Source organism: Lissotriton helveticus, chromosome 10 (genome assembly GCF_964261635.1).
Source record: "Lissotriton helveticus chromosome 10, aLisHel1.1, whole genome shotgun sequence".
Taxonomy (NCBI): domain Eukaryota; kingdom Metazoa; phylum Chordata; class Amphibia; order Caudata; family Salamandridae; genus Lissotriton; species Lissotriton helveticus.
Window position 1 is genome coordinate 1014361197 of NC_136071.1, and position 18923 is coordinate 1014380119.

General features: G+C 46.6%; 1 protein-coding gene across 2 annotated transcripts in view; it reads left to right on the top strand.

Moving 5' to 3' along the window:
• The window catches only part of ASNS (asparagine synthetase (glutamine-hydrolyzing)), a 552217-nt gene that overhangs the window by 309247 nt on the left and 224047 nt on the right, over positions 1-18923 (top strand). For both annotated transcript variants that reach the window (XM_078663713.1, XM_078663714.1), the window contains exon 5: positions 695-796. In XM_078663713.1, coding sequence (XP_078519839.1) covers positions 695-796 — 102 coding nt within the window. The remainder of the gene's footprint in view (positions 1-694; positions 797-18923) is intronic.

Sequence of the window (18923 nt, forward strand, 5' to 3'; positions counted from 1 at the left end):
TAAACTCTTTTTCCTTCCTATACCCAATTTTACCCACACTTTCTATTCTTTAGTTACACTTTATTATTCACTATTTAGCACTGCTAGTCAGATACCACCTGATACCCAATATACACCAAGACACATTGGGACATAGAAGACGGATAGGTATGATTTTGCCAAATCGTACATTGGGTCACTCTCCGTGTGCCCTTTGCCAGACTCCCAAATGATGTAGGGCGGTACAGGTTGGAATTCTGATGGGAAACCTCTATAACACTGAGGGTACCCAGTGAAGGATTTCGCTGTCAGTTCACACACACTAGGCATCCCTCTGATGAGGTCTCGACCCTGTGCTACCATTAAGTTGGTTTTTCTGTTTATATCCATGACAATTTGGCACTTTCTACATAACAATAATGCCCTGGCTCATATAAATAAATATTAATGTATGTTGAGTGGTCTAAGCAATAGATGGAAAATTCCTTTACTTGTAACAAGTGAGTGATAACTTATTTTGGTATATTTTCTCTTCATTTATCCTGCTAGGGCTTCTCTTCTTTCTATACTGACTTCCATATTTGATCAGCTCCTTCACAGTTCCAAAATTACAAAACTCTGCAGACAGAATAAGACGTTATGCTGAGCACTGCGTGGGCTTATTCAAGGCACTTACATGATCATGTTGGTGTTATTTTTTGGAATACTGGTTTAGGTTACGACCGGGACACTGTGAAGAGCAACATCCGGCTGCTATTTGAAAATGCTGTTAGAAAACGCTTAATGGCTCACCGAAGGATTGGCTGCCTTTTGTCAGGTGAACACCCTCCCTACAAATGCAATTCTATTTGTGATGCAATTGTTCATATTTCACATCATATATGTACACTACTAGTATGTAAATGTAAATGTATACTTGTAAAGCGCACTGTTACTCCATCTCGGAGTGTCCTGGCGCTGTATACCGCTGGGGAACCCGTCCTGGCTTTCCCTGTGAGATGGTCCCTCCTGGGCACCCCCAAGGTGAAGCCAGGCATCCCCGGCGCTGATGGGGCCGTTGTGGAGATTAAGCAAGCTATTGCCCAGAGTTGCAGAGTGGGACCCATGGTTAGCTTAGGCACCTAGGCGAGAATTATCGAGTCCGCGGACATTGACCCAAGACCCTGCCGTGACGGGAATTGAACCCTGGTCCCGGGCCGACCTCTGCTTCAGGGTCTGCCGCTTCTAACCATTCAGCCACACTTCTCCATATGCATGTTGTTTATTCCTATACAGCAGCAAATGCCAAAAGTGAAACTGTCCAGTATTTTATATAGTCATCCACAATTTGGTAAACTTTTTTTGCAGGTAATTGGTGTTTGTGTAATGGTAAACTAGGGAGATTGCTGCCAATTGATATAGCCAATGACATTTGTCTTCTTGCTAAATTACAAAAGCAGCTGTGGCCACACTTTCCTGATAGTCCCGTCTACGTACTTTGGTGCAATCCCAGCAGTACCAAGTTACAACAGACACTCCTGCTATAAAAGCAGAATAATGTATACAATTTTCAAACTTGAATGCACCCATTGACTATTAGAAAGTAGAAAAGTGTTCTTGGAGACACTAAACCCCAAAGATGATCACGTGAATCTCCAGTAAGTTCCAAAACTTCCTTACCTTTTATTTCATCCTGATTGTAACCAGCGAATGCATGCGCTGTGCAGGTAGGTGCTCGAGCTACAAAAGAGATGTTCCCTGGTTCTATTATCCTTGGTCCCCACCTCGCATTTGAGTTCCCTCCTTTTCCTGTGCCTCTCCCACACAGTCCCTCCCCCACACCCCCATTGCGGTCTGCATGACACCCCCAACCCTACGGCTGGAGACCCTGTACAGCTGTCCAAGATCGTGGCACCTTTTTATCTAGATATCCTTGCTTGTCTCTAATCACATCCCCTTGGAACCTCAGATTTGCTCATGGTCTCGAAAGGTGGGACACCATAACATAATATTTATATTCCTAAATTCTCCTAAACTACTAGTAGTACTTGTTTAATTGTCGTATTTTAATTTGTTTTCCACATAGTCCTGAACATTCACAAGTGCAAATATTAGTTATTTGTTAACATTCTTAAGGTTATTATCAGATTCCTTATGACATTATGTGTGACCCTACTGACAAATCATCTTATATCACTATTTGTCTAACTAAATGGGTTAAATGTTTCAAAATAATACATCAAAACAAAAGTCACACGATTTCACCACGCATCATACATTTACATATATCTAATCTTAAAGCCATCATCAATAACAAGCATTGGTAAATGCATTCGGTTTTGCCTATGTGATTAATAATAAGCTGTTTTTTGTTTTAAGTGGTAGCTTGCTGAGAAGTTGTACAATGTAAGTTACAGAAAGTCTGTTAAAATGTTATGTCATGTTTATGTAAAAAAATACAATATATTGTGCTGTTAGTAGTGGTATAGTTTGGGTAAGTAATAGCAAAATTTTGAAAAGTGAAAGATGGAAATAATAGAATGAATTGATACAATAGTAATATTATGTGTTTAGAGGAGTTCTGGCAACTTTTGGGACCGGTGCCGCTGCAACATTCAAATCATATCCCTAGTCCCTGCAAGATAACTGCATTTGTGACTGCCTGTTTAGTAGTAAAATATAGCAATATTGGTGTTTAGAGTAGCTCTGACAACTTTTGGGCCTGTGCCACTGCATCTGCTACACTATTCAAATCATGATCCTGTTGTCTGCAAGGTAACTGCACTTGTGTTCAGATGTAAAATATAGCATCACTCTTGTATAGTAACTTTATTTTTAATGTACAATGTTTATTACAATATTTAGAATTTGATCTAATGACCAAATAGATTACATTGAGAAATCAATCCGATAATGCCTACAAAGTGGCAAGGTGACCTGTTCTCAGGACACCCCCGCGCCGCACGGCCACCAGCTGTGGTGTGTGCAACTCGCCCCGCTGCTGCCCGCAGCCTCGCTGAGCCTGCCTCGCCGATCCCGCCGTATTTACGTGTACTGTTGATTATATTTTGTTTCCTTTTTGTTTTTCCTGCATCTTGTTAATCTTGTTTTTGTTTCCCAGTTACTGTTCTTGCTTTTTTGTTATTGCCTGTGCTGTTGTACTGTCTCTCTGCCCCCCTGTGCCTGCCCGCCCCACTCCCCGCTTCCCGCCGCCGTGCTATCGGCCACGCCCCCTTTTCCTTCTGTGCCCTCCCCGCTCCCGCCTCCCAGCGGCTCCTCCCTCCCTCCCACTTCACCATAAATGGCGACCGCGCGGACGCGCAGCGGGCGCGCCGATTGTGCGCCAAAGGTTAGCCCGTCTGCGCCTGGATGGCGCCCAGTGCCAGGACCCCTGGCCCCCACCGACGCAAGACGACCCGACTGACCTACGACGCCGCCGCCCTCAACGCACTCAATGCCGGCCGGATCCCCGCCTGCTGCTGGGCCCGCCCCGAAGCGCTTCCACGGACCCTTCACCTGCACAACCTGCAAGTTCACCTGCCTCCGAACATGCACCGCGCCCGCAAAGCCAAACCCCAGCAGCGACCTCAAGTGCATCCTGCTCAACACCCGCTCCGTCCACAGACACGCCGTCGAACTCTGGAACCTACTCGACACAACATCACCAGATGTCGCGTTCCTCACTGAAACATGGATGAACGCCTCCTCCGCCCCCCGACATCGCCATCGCCATCCCGGATGGATACAAGATCATCAGGAGGGACCGCATCAACCAGACTGGGGGAGGCATCGCCATCGTCCACAAGAACACCATCCGCATCACGGCCGACGCCGACAACACCTACACCGCCGCCGAACACCTCCACTTCCAGATTCACACCGACCCAAAGACGACCCTCAGAGGCACCCTCATCTATAGACCCCCGGGACCACGCACACAATTCAGGGAAGACATCACGGACTTCATCAGCCCACACGCCCTCTCCTCCGCCGACTACATCCTCCTAGGGGACCTCAACTTCCACCTGGACCGCAACACCGTCACCCTGCTGGACAACCTCGCCAACCTCGGACTCAATCAACTGGTCAACACCCCCACCCACTACGCCAGCCACACGCTAGATCCCGTCTTCTCATACAGCAAACACATCGCCTTCAGCCACTCCACCGGACTTCACTGGACAGACCACAGCTGCGTCCACTTCAGCTTCAGAAAAACCACCACCCACCACCAACCGCAGCAGGTTCCTCACAGAAGCTGGAGCAAGATCACCGCCGACCAACTCACCACCTTCCTCTGCCAGAACCCACCTGCCAGGACACCGGACCCAAACGAAGCAGCCCGCAACTTCACGCAGTGGCTGACCGCCTGCGCCAACGACCTTGCACCACTGAAGAACCCTCCCAGCAAACCCAGAAGCAAGAAGGCCCCCTGGTTCACCGACTAACTCAAGGACTCCAAGAAGACCTGCCGCACCCTCGAGAAAGCGTTGATCCTCGACCAGACCACTGACAACATGACCGCCCTCAAACACGCCACCCGCAAGCACCACTAGCTCATCCGCGCCACCAAGAAGAAATCACTGAAGGATCGACTGGACAACAACGCCCGCGACAGCAAGGAACTCTTCAGCATCGTCAAGGAGTTCTCCAACCCCAGCACCGGCAACAACGACATCACCCCATCACAAGATCTCTGCGACTCCCTCGCTTCGTTCTTCCACCGCAAGATTGCCGACATCCACAACAGCTTCGGCGCACCATCCTCGCACCCAACCGTCAAACCAACGCACCCCGCCGCCACCCTCCGCACCTGGACCGCAGTGACCACCGAAGACACAGCCCGCACGATGAACACCATCCACTCCGGATCTCCGACTGACCCCTGCCCCCACCACGTCTTCAACAAGGCCGACTCCACCATCGCACCCCAACTCCGAGACGTCATCAACACCTCCTTTGACACCGCCACCTTCCCGGATAGCTGGAAGCACGCTGAGCTCAGCGCCCTACTGAAGAAACCAACAGCGGACCCCACCGACCTCAAAAACTTCCGCCCCATCTCGCTCCTCCCTTTTCATGCCAAAGTCATCGAGAAGATCGCCAACAGACAGCTTGCCGCCTTCCTCGAGACGAATGGATCCCTCGACCCCTCGCAGTCCGGTTTCAGAGCCAACCACAGCACCGAGACCGCCCTCATCGCAGCCACCGACGACATCCGAGCCCTTCTCGACAACGGGGAAACAGCGGCACTCATCCTCCTGGACCTCTCCGCGGCGTTCGACACTGTCTGCCACCGCACCCTAGTCCAACGCCTCAGCAACACCGGCATCCAAGAGAAGGCACTGAAGTGGATCATCTCGTTCCTCGCTCGTTTCGTTCCGAGGCCACCGATGTCATCTGCGGCGTCCCGCAAGGATCATCACTCAGCCCCACCCTCTTCAACGTCTACATGAGACCTCTTGCAGCCATCGCACGCCAACACAACCTCAACATCATCTCCTACGCCGATGACACCCAGCTGATCCTCTCCCTCACCAGAGACCCCGACACCGCCAGAACCAGCCTCCACGAAGGGATGAAAGACGTCGCCGAGTGGATGAAGAACAGCCGCTTGAAACTGAACTCAGACAAGACGGAAGTCCTCATCCTTGGACCATCACCCTCCGCCTGGGACGACTCATGGTGGCCCCCAGCCCTGGGCACCGCCCCCAAGCCGACAGACCACGCACGCAACCTGGGCTTCATCCTGGACTCCTCCCTCTCGATGACCAGACAAGTCAACGCCGTCTCCTCCTCATGCTTTCACACCCTCCGCATGCTCCGCAAGATCTTCCGATGGATCCCGATTGAAACCAGGAAGACGGTCACCCAGGCCCTCGTCACCAGCCGGCTGGACTACGGAAACACCCTCTACTCCGGAACAACAGCCAAGCTACAGAAAAGACTACAATGCATCCAGAACGCCTCCGCCCGACTCATCCTGGACATCCCTCGACGCAGCCACATCTCCGGCCACCTGAGGAACCTGCACTGGCTCCCCGTCAACAAGAGGATCACGTTCAGGCTCCTCACCCACGCAACTGAAAAAAGGGGAGAGATTTCCCTATAAAACCCAGAAAGGACCGGGAAATGAATCAATCAAAAAAAGGAGACTTCCTTTCTGGGTGTTATAACTTTACAATTGACTAAAACGTTCATTTAGGCTTCAACACAACCACAATTACCCCAGATAGTCTAGTTCAACCAACACTAACAAATGTATGTATCAAAATATAATTTTTATTTTGATATTATCAAGGCAAAGAAAATACAATCATAAAATTTGCTAAACACATTAAAATCCTAATGTCATAATCATAGTTACATAGAATCGTAAAAATCCTTTTATATACAACAACACATTTTGGACAATACATTCAGTTCTTAAAAAAACATAATTTTCAAGTGTACAAAAAAAAGGCCAATTAATAATGCATATTCAATAAAAGTTTGTCAACGCGTTTCGGTGATGTATTCTTTAGAACACCTTCTTCAGGACTTTCTAAAGGATCTTCTTAATCTAAAAATAGATACATAACAATTTGTTAGATATTAAACTATCGGGGAGTTGTGCCACATCACTATAGACGGTGTCCTAAATTATCTTACATTTAAAAGTGGTCCTTTTATACATTGCCACATCAGGGTACTGGAATATTGTAGTTGGTAATAATTTTATCCCTCGCGTTGCATCAGGGAATCTGTACATAGGAAATACAAGTTTTGTTTAAAACTTAAGTACATGCTTATAGCACCTGACCGCAGTATTGCGAGAAATTAATGCGGGTAATAACTAGTTCACCTACTTATCATTGCATCAGCAAGTCGGCTAGTACAAACAGCTTATCCAGTTCACGTTTTAGATCCTTGTATCTCTTTAAATTGATACTCGAGTGACTCAGGACTCGGCACTTCGTGGATCGATTTGCTTGGCGTATGCACCTCTTTTTATATTTGGGATGCTCTCACCAACAGCCTAGATAAATAACATATATGGTATTTACTGTCTAGAATATTTATATAGATTATTCACTATATAGACGATTATAACTGGAGTAAACTCCTAACACCCACACTTGTTTCATTGATAGTGTGGATGCATATATGCTAAAAAGTCTCTGCGTATTGTACTAGAAAGACTCTACATTTTGTTGTTAGAAATTTTAGACATGACTCATGTCCAGAATCATCTGTGCTCCAAGTAAACAGAAAAGTATGTATAATTATCACACTGAACTGTTGTTCTGGCACTATTTAGGTGGTACAATAGCATTTTATTTCGGGTATTGCTATTCTTTTAGTTCTAGATGGATGGCTGTAAACTTCCGCCCCTCTTCTCCACCTCATCTTCGCCAAGCCCCTCGGTCTTAACAGCTATAGAAGCGGTAACCTATTGTAGCCTGGATTTCCTTACCACTGGCGCTATACCGGCGGCTAGGGGCTCGCGCCCCTGCCCACCGCATCCTCGTGATGTAGCCCCTCAGTCTACCGAGCTCAATCAGAGCCTCGACCTACTTAGCATAGTGACGGTCCCTCTTACCTCCTCTCTAGCGTCCAGTCGTCTTAACCCTTCCGTGTGGTGTACGAGCATGCAACTAAACAGAGAGTTTATATACATGCACTCGCCCGGCGTTTCAAATGTAATTGAAAGCACCTGAGGCTCAGTTGTTACGGTTTTGGCGGCCATGATGGTAGTTTATTGCCGAGCCATAGAGACGTACACATTCGACGATGGACAAAACAATCGGAGACACTACTGACCTCTTCGTAATGTTTTTTAAAACGCACACTGCGATTTTTATAAAGGAATCACGCTGATGTGCAAACGCTATCGCTGGTGCACATTATTATAAACATTTTCGCGATGTCTGAAGAGTATTCAGTGTTTTATGTTATTATATTGATCATAATGTTGTCGGCCATTTTAGTAGTTTTTGATAGAAATTGTGTCTCTCGACACCAATAACCCATTGTATCATGGTGGTCCGTGCATATATATGGCATATTATCATATGTAGATTTTACAATTATCCATACGTTCTATATTATTGGTATTGCGCTCAACAATTAACAATACATGGGCTTTAAACTACTGACAATTACAAATGTCTTATAGTATTATTGACACACAATGTTAACAAATATCCACTGTTAGGATCTGCACGTGTTCACTCTGCACTGGGGGGTAGTGCTTATTCAGCTGATCATATAAAATCCCACCTCTCCTCACCCACGCACACAAGTCTCTCCACAACCTGGGCCCCAAGTACCTCAACGACCGCCTGACCTTCCACACGCCCACCCGCCAGCTATGGTCCGCTAGCCTCGCCCTCGCCGCCGTACCACGCATCCGAAGAGCCACCGCCGGAGGCAGATCCTTCTCCTACCTGGCGGCCAAGACATGGAACTCCCTCCCCATCCACCTCCGGCTGACCCAGGACCACCTCGCCTTCAGGAGACAACTCAAGACCTGGCTGTTCGAGCAGTAGCGGCCCCCTCCCCCCAAGCGCCTTGAGACCCTTCCGGGTGAGTAGCGCGCTATGCAAATGTTATGATTGATTGATTGAAAGTGCAAAGAAAAAAACTGAAGCATGAATAGGGAATTCCACAAATGTTCTAAGGCTAAAGCATGTGCTTTGCACAACTGAGTAATAAAAAGCAAGCATTCTAGCAAATTGTTATAAGCTGTCTGCCTTTTCCGTGGGAAGAGATCTTATCTTGCCAGTGAATGGGGCTTAAATAGTGTGAACCGCCGCTTTTGTAGAAGTACTGTAAATGTGTCCAGCCAGGGGAAGTTAACAAAAAAAAGTTCCATACAAAAGGGAATAGGCTCATGTGTAGGTGCTGTAAAACTCAAGGTAGGGGAAACATATGTGGCATTCTAGTTGGTGGATTTTGTGCTGGCTAATGTTCTGTGTAGTATGGTAGCTTTGCCCTCCTGCAAAAGAACCACATATTTGGACATTGCAGATCCTCTCACAGAGTTTGATTACTCTCCTCTCTTACACACCTGATTTGAATATTAGGCACAAAGGGTTCCAAATTCGAATACAAAATTCACCACCTTATCTTGTAAAAATGTTGAAACCACTTTTATACGACTTTCCTTTCCCTGACAATTTGCAAGAAGCCTGTCTTGACTGTAGCTTCTGCAAGTCTAAGCATATTTAGACATCTATGAGTAAATTGCATATAATACTGATTTAATGATTATAATGACATTAGATGAAACAACTCACCTCTCCATTGCAATACCAACGCTTTAGCCTTCACCGTCTCCTCTGTCAGCAAGTTCCACTAACACCCTTTAATAACAAAGACCTTCACTCCATCTAGTGTACCCACTGAGTTGCATTCAGTTCCTGCTTGAAATTTGTTACTGCAGGGAACCAGTTCTTGAGGTTCACCCTTTATCTGATGGTCACATGACTTAGGTTGAGGACAATTTGAGTAAAATTATGAAAGTGTTGAATAGGACATAAAAAGGTACATAAAAAATCTTTGAAACTGATCAATGAACTGTAGGTTGTGAGTATTATTTGCGCTACATTTTTGATCCTCAATTACTGATATTCTTTTCGAGCCACTTTTAAAATTTGACTTCTTTCAACTGACTTTTAATTTTATTCATGGTCTTAGATAACTTGCTGATAGCTTTTGAGACTCTGTTAATGTGACAGACTGTTATTTGCTTTCCGCTTTGCCATGCTTCAAAAAACCCAAAAAACAAAATACCATTTTTTTTTCAACAATGTTTATTTAGGTCACAAGGTTACACAGCTGCAATATGCCTACAACCCGGGGGCCGGCAGCGTCAAAAAAATTATTATATTGCAATATGAGACACAGCCAATACGCCGACATCCCGGGGGTGCGGCAGCGTAGATTACACAAAACCTAAAGCGACATACAAATTATGATTGTGGAACAACAAAAATAAATTGAATGGATATATAGAGAAATTTCAATTTGCTGTTGTCCGATTGGCAGTTCCCCTCAACCCCTTAACTACACATATCTGCCGATATACATTGCATCTTTGCGTATCTACCCGGACATTATTAACAGTGAACAGGGCACAGAGATCAGATGTCTCAATGAGCAGCAAATATGCCCAATCAGGCCGTTCCTCTGCGGCCAACACTCCATAGCGCACCCATCAGCCATCTACATCAACAGCCACATCTGCACCTCCCGTCGCCAACCACAATGCATACGGTTCCCAGATGTCTACTGACCTAGAGCGACAGGGCTGTAGTTCCCAGTATCGAGTTAGCTGATCTTTGCAGTATGTAACAGTCTTTAGCCAGCCAGCAATAGTAGGTGGCCTCTCCTTCTTCCAATGCACTGCCACGTGCCGCTTAGCCAAGAGTAGCAGCATAGCCACCAACTTGCGAGAGCCCACCGGCAGGGCCGGCGCTAGGCATGGGCAGCATGGGCGGCTGCCCAGGGCCCCGAGCTCAGCCCATCAAGAGGGGGCCTCGCAAAAGTGTTTCCCCACCAGCCTCGCACCTGTGGTGAGCACTGCGTGGCCCAGGGAAGGGCTGCCTCTCCTCTGGGCTTCGCAAGCATGTGTAAGAATAGGAGAAGAGGCCCCCCTCCCCTGTGCCTCGCAGCACTGGTTAATGGCTGTTAACCCCCAGGGAGGGGAGCTCTTTTCCCCAGGGCTGTGCAGCCCACATGTAGTGCGAGGCCCATCTGCATTTGCAGCTTTGACCTGTAATTGGGGACAGGGTCGGGTTGCGAAGGCAAGCAGTGCTGAAAGGTGTGACATGTGGGCCGGTTGTTAAAGGGCCTCAGCTTCATTCCTGCCTCCCAGGCCATCACACTTCTGGCTATGGTGTGCGGGGCGAAGGTGTTAAGTGTGGCAATCTGCCTTAATTGTGGCCAGGTGTTGCTCTAAGTGTTGTGTAATTATCCCCTCAGCCCCCCATTGGTGCCGCAAAGAAGCGTCTTGCCCCAGACCGCTCCCCTGCCAGGCAATGGTGGGTGGGGGAAGGTGGGAGTATGCAGGGGCGTCACACATTTTAAGCACAGGTAGGTATGCCCTCATCTAGCAATGGAAATGTACTTGATGGTTCAGTTTTCACACATGGCAAACAGATGTGTATGCATTGTACGTGTAACAACCTCTTCCTTGTACATTGATAACGTTTTGTTAGACAAAGCACTATTCCCAGTGTAGCATCAACCTTGAGAGTTACCTCCAAACACCAGAACAAGAACATCATATCTCACCTCCTAGTGTTCTATTGCCATCCGGAGCGGAACTCTGCAAAATACCATTAAATCTTAGTCGCTGAAACTCATACATACTATTAGTGCATCCGGGGTGCGAATATCTCAGTCACATGGTAACAATGTCACGTTGTGAGACCTATATACAAACTACAGAAAGATACAATTTTCCATACAGTTTCTGAAGCTTTTGATACAAACAGCTGCTTGAATTTGTGTTAGAAGGTATATTTTACAGCAACATCATAATTATCCCCCTGTGTAATTAAACACTGCATTTGCTTTAACTTTGACCCGTTCAAGACTTCAAATTGTTCAAATGATGACCCTGAGTCTTGCACCTGAGAAAGAAAACGCTGGAGCCTGCAAAATGACCTTTCCTCCATAGCATACCTTGAAGGAGGTTTAAACAATCTAAGGGGTTAAATTAACACATATTATCCGAGTACGAAGCCTCTAGCTCAGTGTATGTCTTTTCAAGAGTACTTGGTTCATGATGACAATTACAACATATTTTCCTCAGCATCTTACATGGAATCCAATTCAGAATAAGGAAAAATATATTATAAAACATTAACAAAACTGATTTTGAGGGTGCTATATAAAAAAAAAAACTGTTTGATGAGGGTTACAAAGAAAGCAAACTTTTTTATTGGAAACCCTTAACAATCACAGTTTCTTTACTGAAAAAAGTTAGTTAAGGGATAAGATAATTTCCTGTCGAAAAAAACACAGATCTCTGAAATGATATATTAGCACAGCCTCCCCCTTCACAGGGAGAAAATGCTGTAAGAGGATAGGAATTACAACGAACTGGAGCCGTGGACTTCACACGTTGATGTCATGACTCAATTTCTTGCATAGTTGGCAATGCAGCGCGCGTAAGGTACATTGTTTTATTTATTTAAGTACTTACCCAACTCCTGTCCGTCATATGTCAGACTCCACTACCCCCCACCCTGCCTCTCCCCCGCCCCACCCATGGTCTTGTGGGCTTATGTGTCCAATGCACCCAAATTATGGCTGTATTTTACTGCTCAGTCAGTGACCAGAGGGTAGTGGGGAGTCATAATTTGCCTTGCTTGCAAGATGGCTGGCCTGCTCTCCTACACCTTGCAGCCATGATCCTGTTCTGCTATGTCCAAATGTCGTTCTCTCCCTTGGGCCTTATGTTTTTTACTATATGCGTTGTGTTTTACACTTAACATAATTCTGGCAAATAAAGAGCCTACACACAAAAAAGATTTCCTACGTCTCTTAGCATGTGCGTGTGGGATACTGGTGAGAGAGAGGATTAATGTTAAAACAAATTACGAGGTATTAATGTCATCCTAAGGTAGCACAATAATGGCACATAAAGATAAGGGAGCCTTTTGAAATGTGCAATTATATCCATGGTGAGTGAGGTTTTCTCTTGTGTCATTTTATATTTTGAATGATACCGCCCCTCATTACCTCACAGGATTGCCCCCCTTCATGAGGCAGAACTGGAAATTGTATCATGCACTCATCTGGAAACAATCAGTTAACGAGGAGTAAATACTATACATCTTTGTGAGACCTGCACCTAGCTTTTCCATCCAATGTGACACATTTAATCCATTTAATACAGTTTTAAAATATATGGACTTATTTAATTTGTATATTTATTTTTTTGTCAATGTTACTGCTATCCATGTTAGGTCTCTTCAGAGATGCCAAATAAGATCAATAGTCCTGCGGTATAACTTTCTGTTATGCCACTTCTTGTGATGTTACTAAGGGCGGCTCCTCCACTAGGGTGGAGGAGCGTCACCCCACTGCTTTCTCGCAGAGCGAGAAGCAGAAATATAAAATCCAAAAACGACCATTTTATGTTTCTGCTACTCACACTGCGAGAAAGCAGAAGTGTTTGGTTGGGGGCAGGCGTGTTTGCTTTATGGCAGGGGAGGAGTGCCTTGCCCCCTGCTAAGGGCCCTGACTGTTTGGTCGGCCCTCCGGGACCGACCTAACCAGTCATGCACACTCTGGCCTTTGTCCATGTAGGCACCAATGCACCCTACATGGAGAAAACGGCCTCCCCATAGGCGCCTGGCTGGTCGGCGTCCCAACCAATCACAATGCTGCCTTTGGGGAGGAAGGCTGCCTGCTTCCTTTTCCTGCAAGAGGCAGGAAAGAAAGAGAGCAGGTCAGGAGCAGAGATGACGCGAGACCTGGGAAGGTAAGTTTATTTTATTTTTTAAATAACCCCTGTGAGACCTCCCACCCGTGAATCGTGCTAGCCGCGACTGGATTTTACATGCAAATTAGAGGGGCCTCACATCTTCCCTTTCGCCCGGGGCCCCAGAAGTTCTAGGACCGGCCCTGTCCACCGGTATCTCCTGAACATAGCCCAACAGCTCCACTAGTGGGGTGGGTGGAATCAATATGTCCACGATTTCCCCCATGGGAAACAGCCTTAATAACGACGTTTTAAAAACGACTGACCTGAACAACTAAACCTAAACAACGACGACATCCCCACGACTTACCTAAACTACGACTTTTTAAAACAACGAAAAAAAAATCTTAATCGGTCAATAGATGGCAGTATTGTATTTACAAACACAGCTAGACATTCATACTTAACATGGCTGGGGCTGCACCAAAACCCAATCGCTCCCTTAAATTACATTTTCATCTTTGTTTTGTTTCGGAGCGTTGAATGAGTCTGGCAGTTGCTCAGCAGGGAGGCTGAATGTTAACTAATATGACTTTATATTCGGTAAAGAATACAGCATGCCTTGGTACATTAGAAGTGCTTGCAAAGAAAGGGATCAGATTAATAACGTTTGTATCCTAAGACTAAAATAACAGGAGGAAATCAGGGGGGCATTTTACTTTTGCATTGCTTTTAAATAACGCAGTACTTTGACACCTGGTTCAATGATTGATGTCACAGCTACGGAAATTAAGCAATCTCGATGTTGTCATTGCAATGCGGCCGTTGCTAATGATGAATTAAAAATATGAAAAACAAACTTACAGATCTGAAAAGCTAGGCTGGCACTGCACATCGTGAAGCACGCAAAAAATGATTTCAAGGCTGCTTGAAGAATTTATGTTAGTCACTTGTTAAGTGCTTACGAAGATAAGCACAGCCTTAACACTCTCTACTTGATTGTGCTCGCTGATGGGCACAGCTTGAGCGAGCGTATTTTCAATAAAAAAATGGTGTAAACGGATATGAAAAAAATGAAAAATGGTCGTGCTTCAGGAACTCGTAGTTAGAAATGTAGTGGTTAAGGAATGTTCGTGGTTTAGCCTTCGTGCTTAAGGAAGTCGTTGTTAAGGCAGTAGTGGTTAAATCATATAACCTTCGCCTATGTGTCTGATTACTTCGAGCCAGAAATTGGCTGGAGGAATGTTGCATCCGCACATCTGCAGCGCCAGCAATTTGAGTCCGCCCTGAGATTCATACGTTTGAGCTGCACTGATGTGCGATACACCCTATGTAGATAGTTAAAATAGATCAAGCGGAGCCGGTAATTTGTAGATAAGTGTTCTAGCTGCACACAGCAGAAAGACCATTGGTGAACAGTTATAGGCGTTTCCATATCGGCCTCCCAACCACCCTTAGAAGTGTGGGACGCTATAGGAGAAGTTTTTTGAGTTATACTATATATGCGCGTTATAAGTTTTTTAGAGGAGGAGTTAGGCAAAACATTCTCCAAAGCAGGGAGGGGGTGGTGGCTCCCGGGGATATTCCGGGTATCGGGCTTTACACGCTGACCTAATTTGATAGTAAAGCAATGCGTCCGACAGTGAGGGTGTTTCTCCCCGGCACATATGTTGTAGTGTCAGGAACGAGGTCTCAGGAAACAGGTCACTCCCATTCACCAACCCACGTGTCTTAGCTTTCAGAGCGGTGGCCTTGTCAGTCAGAGGCGTCAGCAATGGATTGCCATCCAGCGGCATGGAAGGGGCATAGAATTCTGTTACACCCGCTCTCCTCGCTATACCCCTCCAGGCCCATCTGGTCACCGCCACAGTTTCAATCTCACCCTGTGGACGTTTGTAACACCCGTAAACCACCACATGCAATGGAGTCGGCGCAGACCTATCAATCTCTATTGCGACATGTGGCTGAAACAGTGTCGGGTGGTGCCAGAAGTGAAGAAACTGCGCTTGCGCACTGTAGGCATATAATTCAAAATCCGGGGCCCCCACCCCACCTTGTTCAAATGGGAGCATCAGTAGGTTCCAGGACACCCGAGGTTGTCGACCCGCCCATACCAACTCAAGAACTGCCGCTCGCAATCATCGAAAAAAGGGCATCGTGAGTTGCATTGGTATATTGACGAAGAGATATAAGAGTTTGGGAAGAAGAATCATTTTAATAAGTGCTATGCGTCCCAACAGCGGCAGGGGGAGGCACTTCCAACACTGTACCTTGGACTCAATCCAGTCCATCACCCTTCCATAATTGTCCAGCCACAATTCGTGTATGGATCTGCTGATAATGATGCCGAGATATCGAGTCCCGGATGTAACCCACTGTATCGCATAGTCTGTGTCACAGGGCACCGTCTCGTCTGTGAGTGCAAGAATAGTGGACTTAGCCCAATTTATTTGGATGCCCGTGAGACCCCCATATCTAATGATTTCAAGCATGAGTGGATTGAAGTTGTCTACAGGATCTACCATGTAAACAGACATATCTTCTGCATACATAGAGATCAGAAGGCCCCTAGAGGTAAAACCAATACTTCTGTGTGTGTGATGCTGATGTAGTCTCGCCACCAGAGGCTCGGTGGCAATAGCAAACAATAATGGTGACAGCGGGCACCCCTGTCTCGTACCACGTGTTATGGAAAAAGAGTCCGACACCTGCCCGTTAATTCTCACTCTGGCTCGTGGTTGATTATGTAAAACTCAGATCTGTTGTATAAAAGGGAGACTCAGGCCCATCCGAGTCAATAAAACAAACAAGAAGTTCCGTTCCAAAGAACCAAATGCCTTAGTGGCATCCAAGAGGGTTGCCACTGCCTGCACTTGTGGCGCTAGGTAGTGTAAAACCCCGAATAGCGTCCGCAGATTGTGCGATGTAGCTCTGCCCGGTATAAAACCGGCCTGTCTAGTAGCGCTATCTGTGGTAGCATGGGCTGCAGTCTATTTGCCAACAATTTGGCGTACATTTTCGCATCTAGGTTTATAAGCGAAAGAGGCCTATAGGAGTCCGGGGAAGTGGGGTCCTTATCTGGTTTCAGTAATGCAATAATCATGGCCTCTTTTAAAGTAGGAGGTAGCACACCCGTGTCAATTGCTTCCACGTATACCTGCCATAACCTGGTCGCCAAAAGATCAGCATATTCCTTATAAAATGCGGCTGTCAGGCCATATGCCCCCGGGGCCTTTCCCGCCGGCATACTACTGATCACTTGTTGTATGTCATCGACCGTTATTGGCAGATTCATATACTCACGAGCACCATCATTGAACCATGCTAGCGCAATCGTGTCTAAGTACTCCACTATCTCATCCTCCGATGGGCTTACAGAAGTCGAGTATAGTTGTTTGTAATATGCAGCCATCGTGGACAATATATGTCGCGGTGTGCGACCTGTTTCCCCCTCCACTGTTTGCAATACAGTAATGTAGTCCGTGCCTTTCGGTGTACGTAGCAGCCCCGCTAGTGTCTTTCCAGCCCTGTCACCCTCACCATATCTCCTAGCCTGTGCATATTTATGTAAATACGCCGTTTCCCTCTCCGCTTCGCCCTGGAATTCTGTCAATTTAGTTCTGATCAGTGCCACTGTAGCTGCAGCAGGGCGAGTCTGAAACTCTCTCTCTAGTGCACCAATTTCAACCTCCAGCCTTCCTAGCGTGGCTCGTATATCTCTCAATACTCCCGTCTTTAAGGCTATACAGTTACCCCTAATAACGACCTCGAAAGCCTCCCATAGTCTGCCAGGGGAGTTCACTGTGCCCTCATTTAATGTGAAATAATCTACGATCCTGTCTCTGAGGCTCTCTTTGAAGACCTGATCCAGCAACGCTCCTGACGGAAATCTCCATGTGAATGGCTGTATATATTGTTCTGGGATGCATATTTGTATCAAAGCAGGTGCATGATCCGAAAAAGTGCGTGGAAGGTGCTCAGCGCCAATAACTTGTGTATGAGTGTCCTTTGATAGTAGCCAGTAATCCAGACGTGACCAGGAGTGTGTCTATGGTGTGTGATACATGTGCCTACTCTGTCCTTGGGATGCAATGCCCTCCATGTATCTACTAAGTGCAGATCTTGCAGAATGTCCCTCCACGTCTGAGTGGCCCTAGGATGGTGTTCACGGGAGGTTCCCACCCTGTCGAGCACTGAAGACAATACGACATTGAAATCTCCACCCCAAAGAAGCGATACCGGCATAAACGTCTGTATCTTTTGACACAGACCATAAAAAAATTCTGGGCTATCGGAGTTTGGGCAATACACGTTTACAATAACTGTGGGAGTACCATAGAGTGTACCATGCAATAGGATGAACCGGCCCTCCCGATCCAATATGGTAGTATGCGTTTTCCATGGGATCCCTTTACGGATAAGGACAGCAACACCTCTGGAGTAGGAGGAATAGCCAGCCGCAACAACCCCATCGTGCATTCCTTAGGGTATCTGTCGCACCTTCTCGCAGATGAGTTTCCTGTAGGAGGCAAACATCTATCTCCTTCCGTGCCAGATAGGACTGTATTAACCTCACCTTCCTTCGGTCATTAAGACCCCTCGGATTCCAGGAGAGGCATTTTTGCGGTGCCATTCTTACAGCGTTTCTTTCCATATCATTCACATTAGGCCTACTCGGCTATAATGAGGTATATCATGCATGACCACAGCCCAGTCCATAGGATTTCCGGATGCAAATACGGCATTATAATGTGTGACAGTTTGAACTTGAAAAAACAGAACCATCTTCCCCCCCTCCCACACAAACCCCCCAATTAGGTTGTGCACATACCCTCCCCACCACAACACCCCAATACCATTCTGGCCAGGGTTGTGAACAATCGGGAGTCTTCCCTGCAGGGAACATGAGTCAGTCAGCTATACTCCCCTGCACTTATGGCAGGGTGGCCGAACAATAGGCATGCGGCCCAGGGCCCACATACGGCCCATGCAAGCAGTTCTGCGCGCCCGGCAAACCCAACACCCAGTCAAGGGATCATGTAAATATACAAAAAGAACTGAGTTGGACACCACGGGCGCCCCAGGACCACATCTACCACCCCTCTTACACCACAGGTAACTAACATTTACACTTATCTGTTTGCACGATGCGCCGAGCAGCAGTGTGTCACTCAATGTCACTAAGAGATTTCTCCAGCTGAGAGTCCGGCAACCCATCACGTTGTTTGTGTTCCTTTGCCATTTGTTTCGCTTATGCGAGGGCAGCCTTGGTGTCAGTAAAGTAAAAAGGTTTACCATGACCCTGTATTCTAAGCTTAGCAGGGTATATCAGCGCGTAGCGGGTTCCAATCTGTTGAAAGGTTTTTTTGGCAGGTAGGAACTCTCTGCAGGCATTTTGGATTTGTATAGTAAAATCCGATTATAGGGCTATGTTGTTACCTTTATACTGTATATCACCCTTTTCTCTGGCGAGTCTCAATATAACATCCCGATCTCTGTAGTTCAGCACTCTCGCCAGTATCGGACGCGCCGGGGCGCCCGGCTT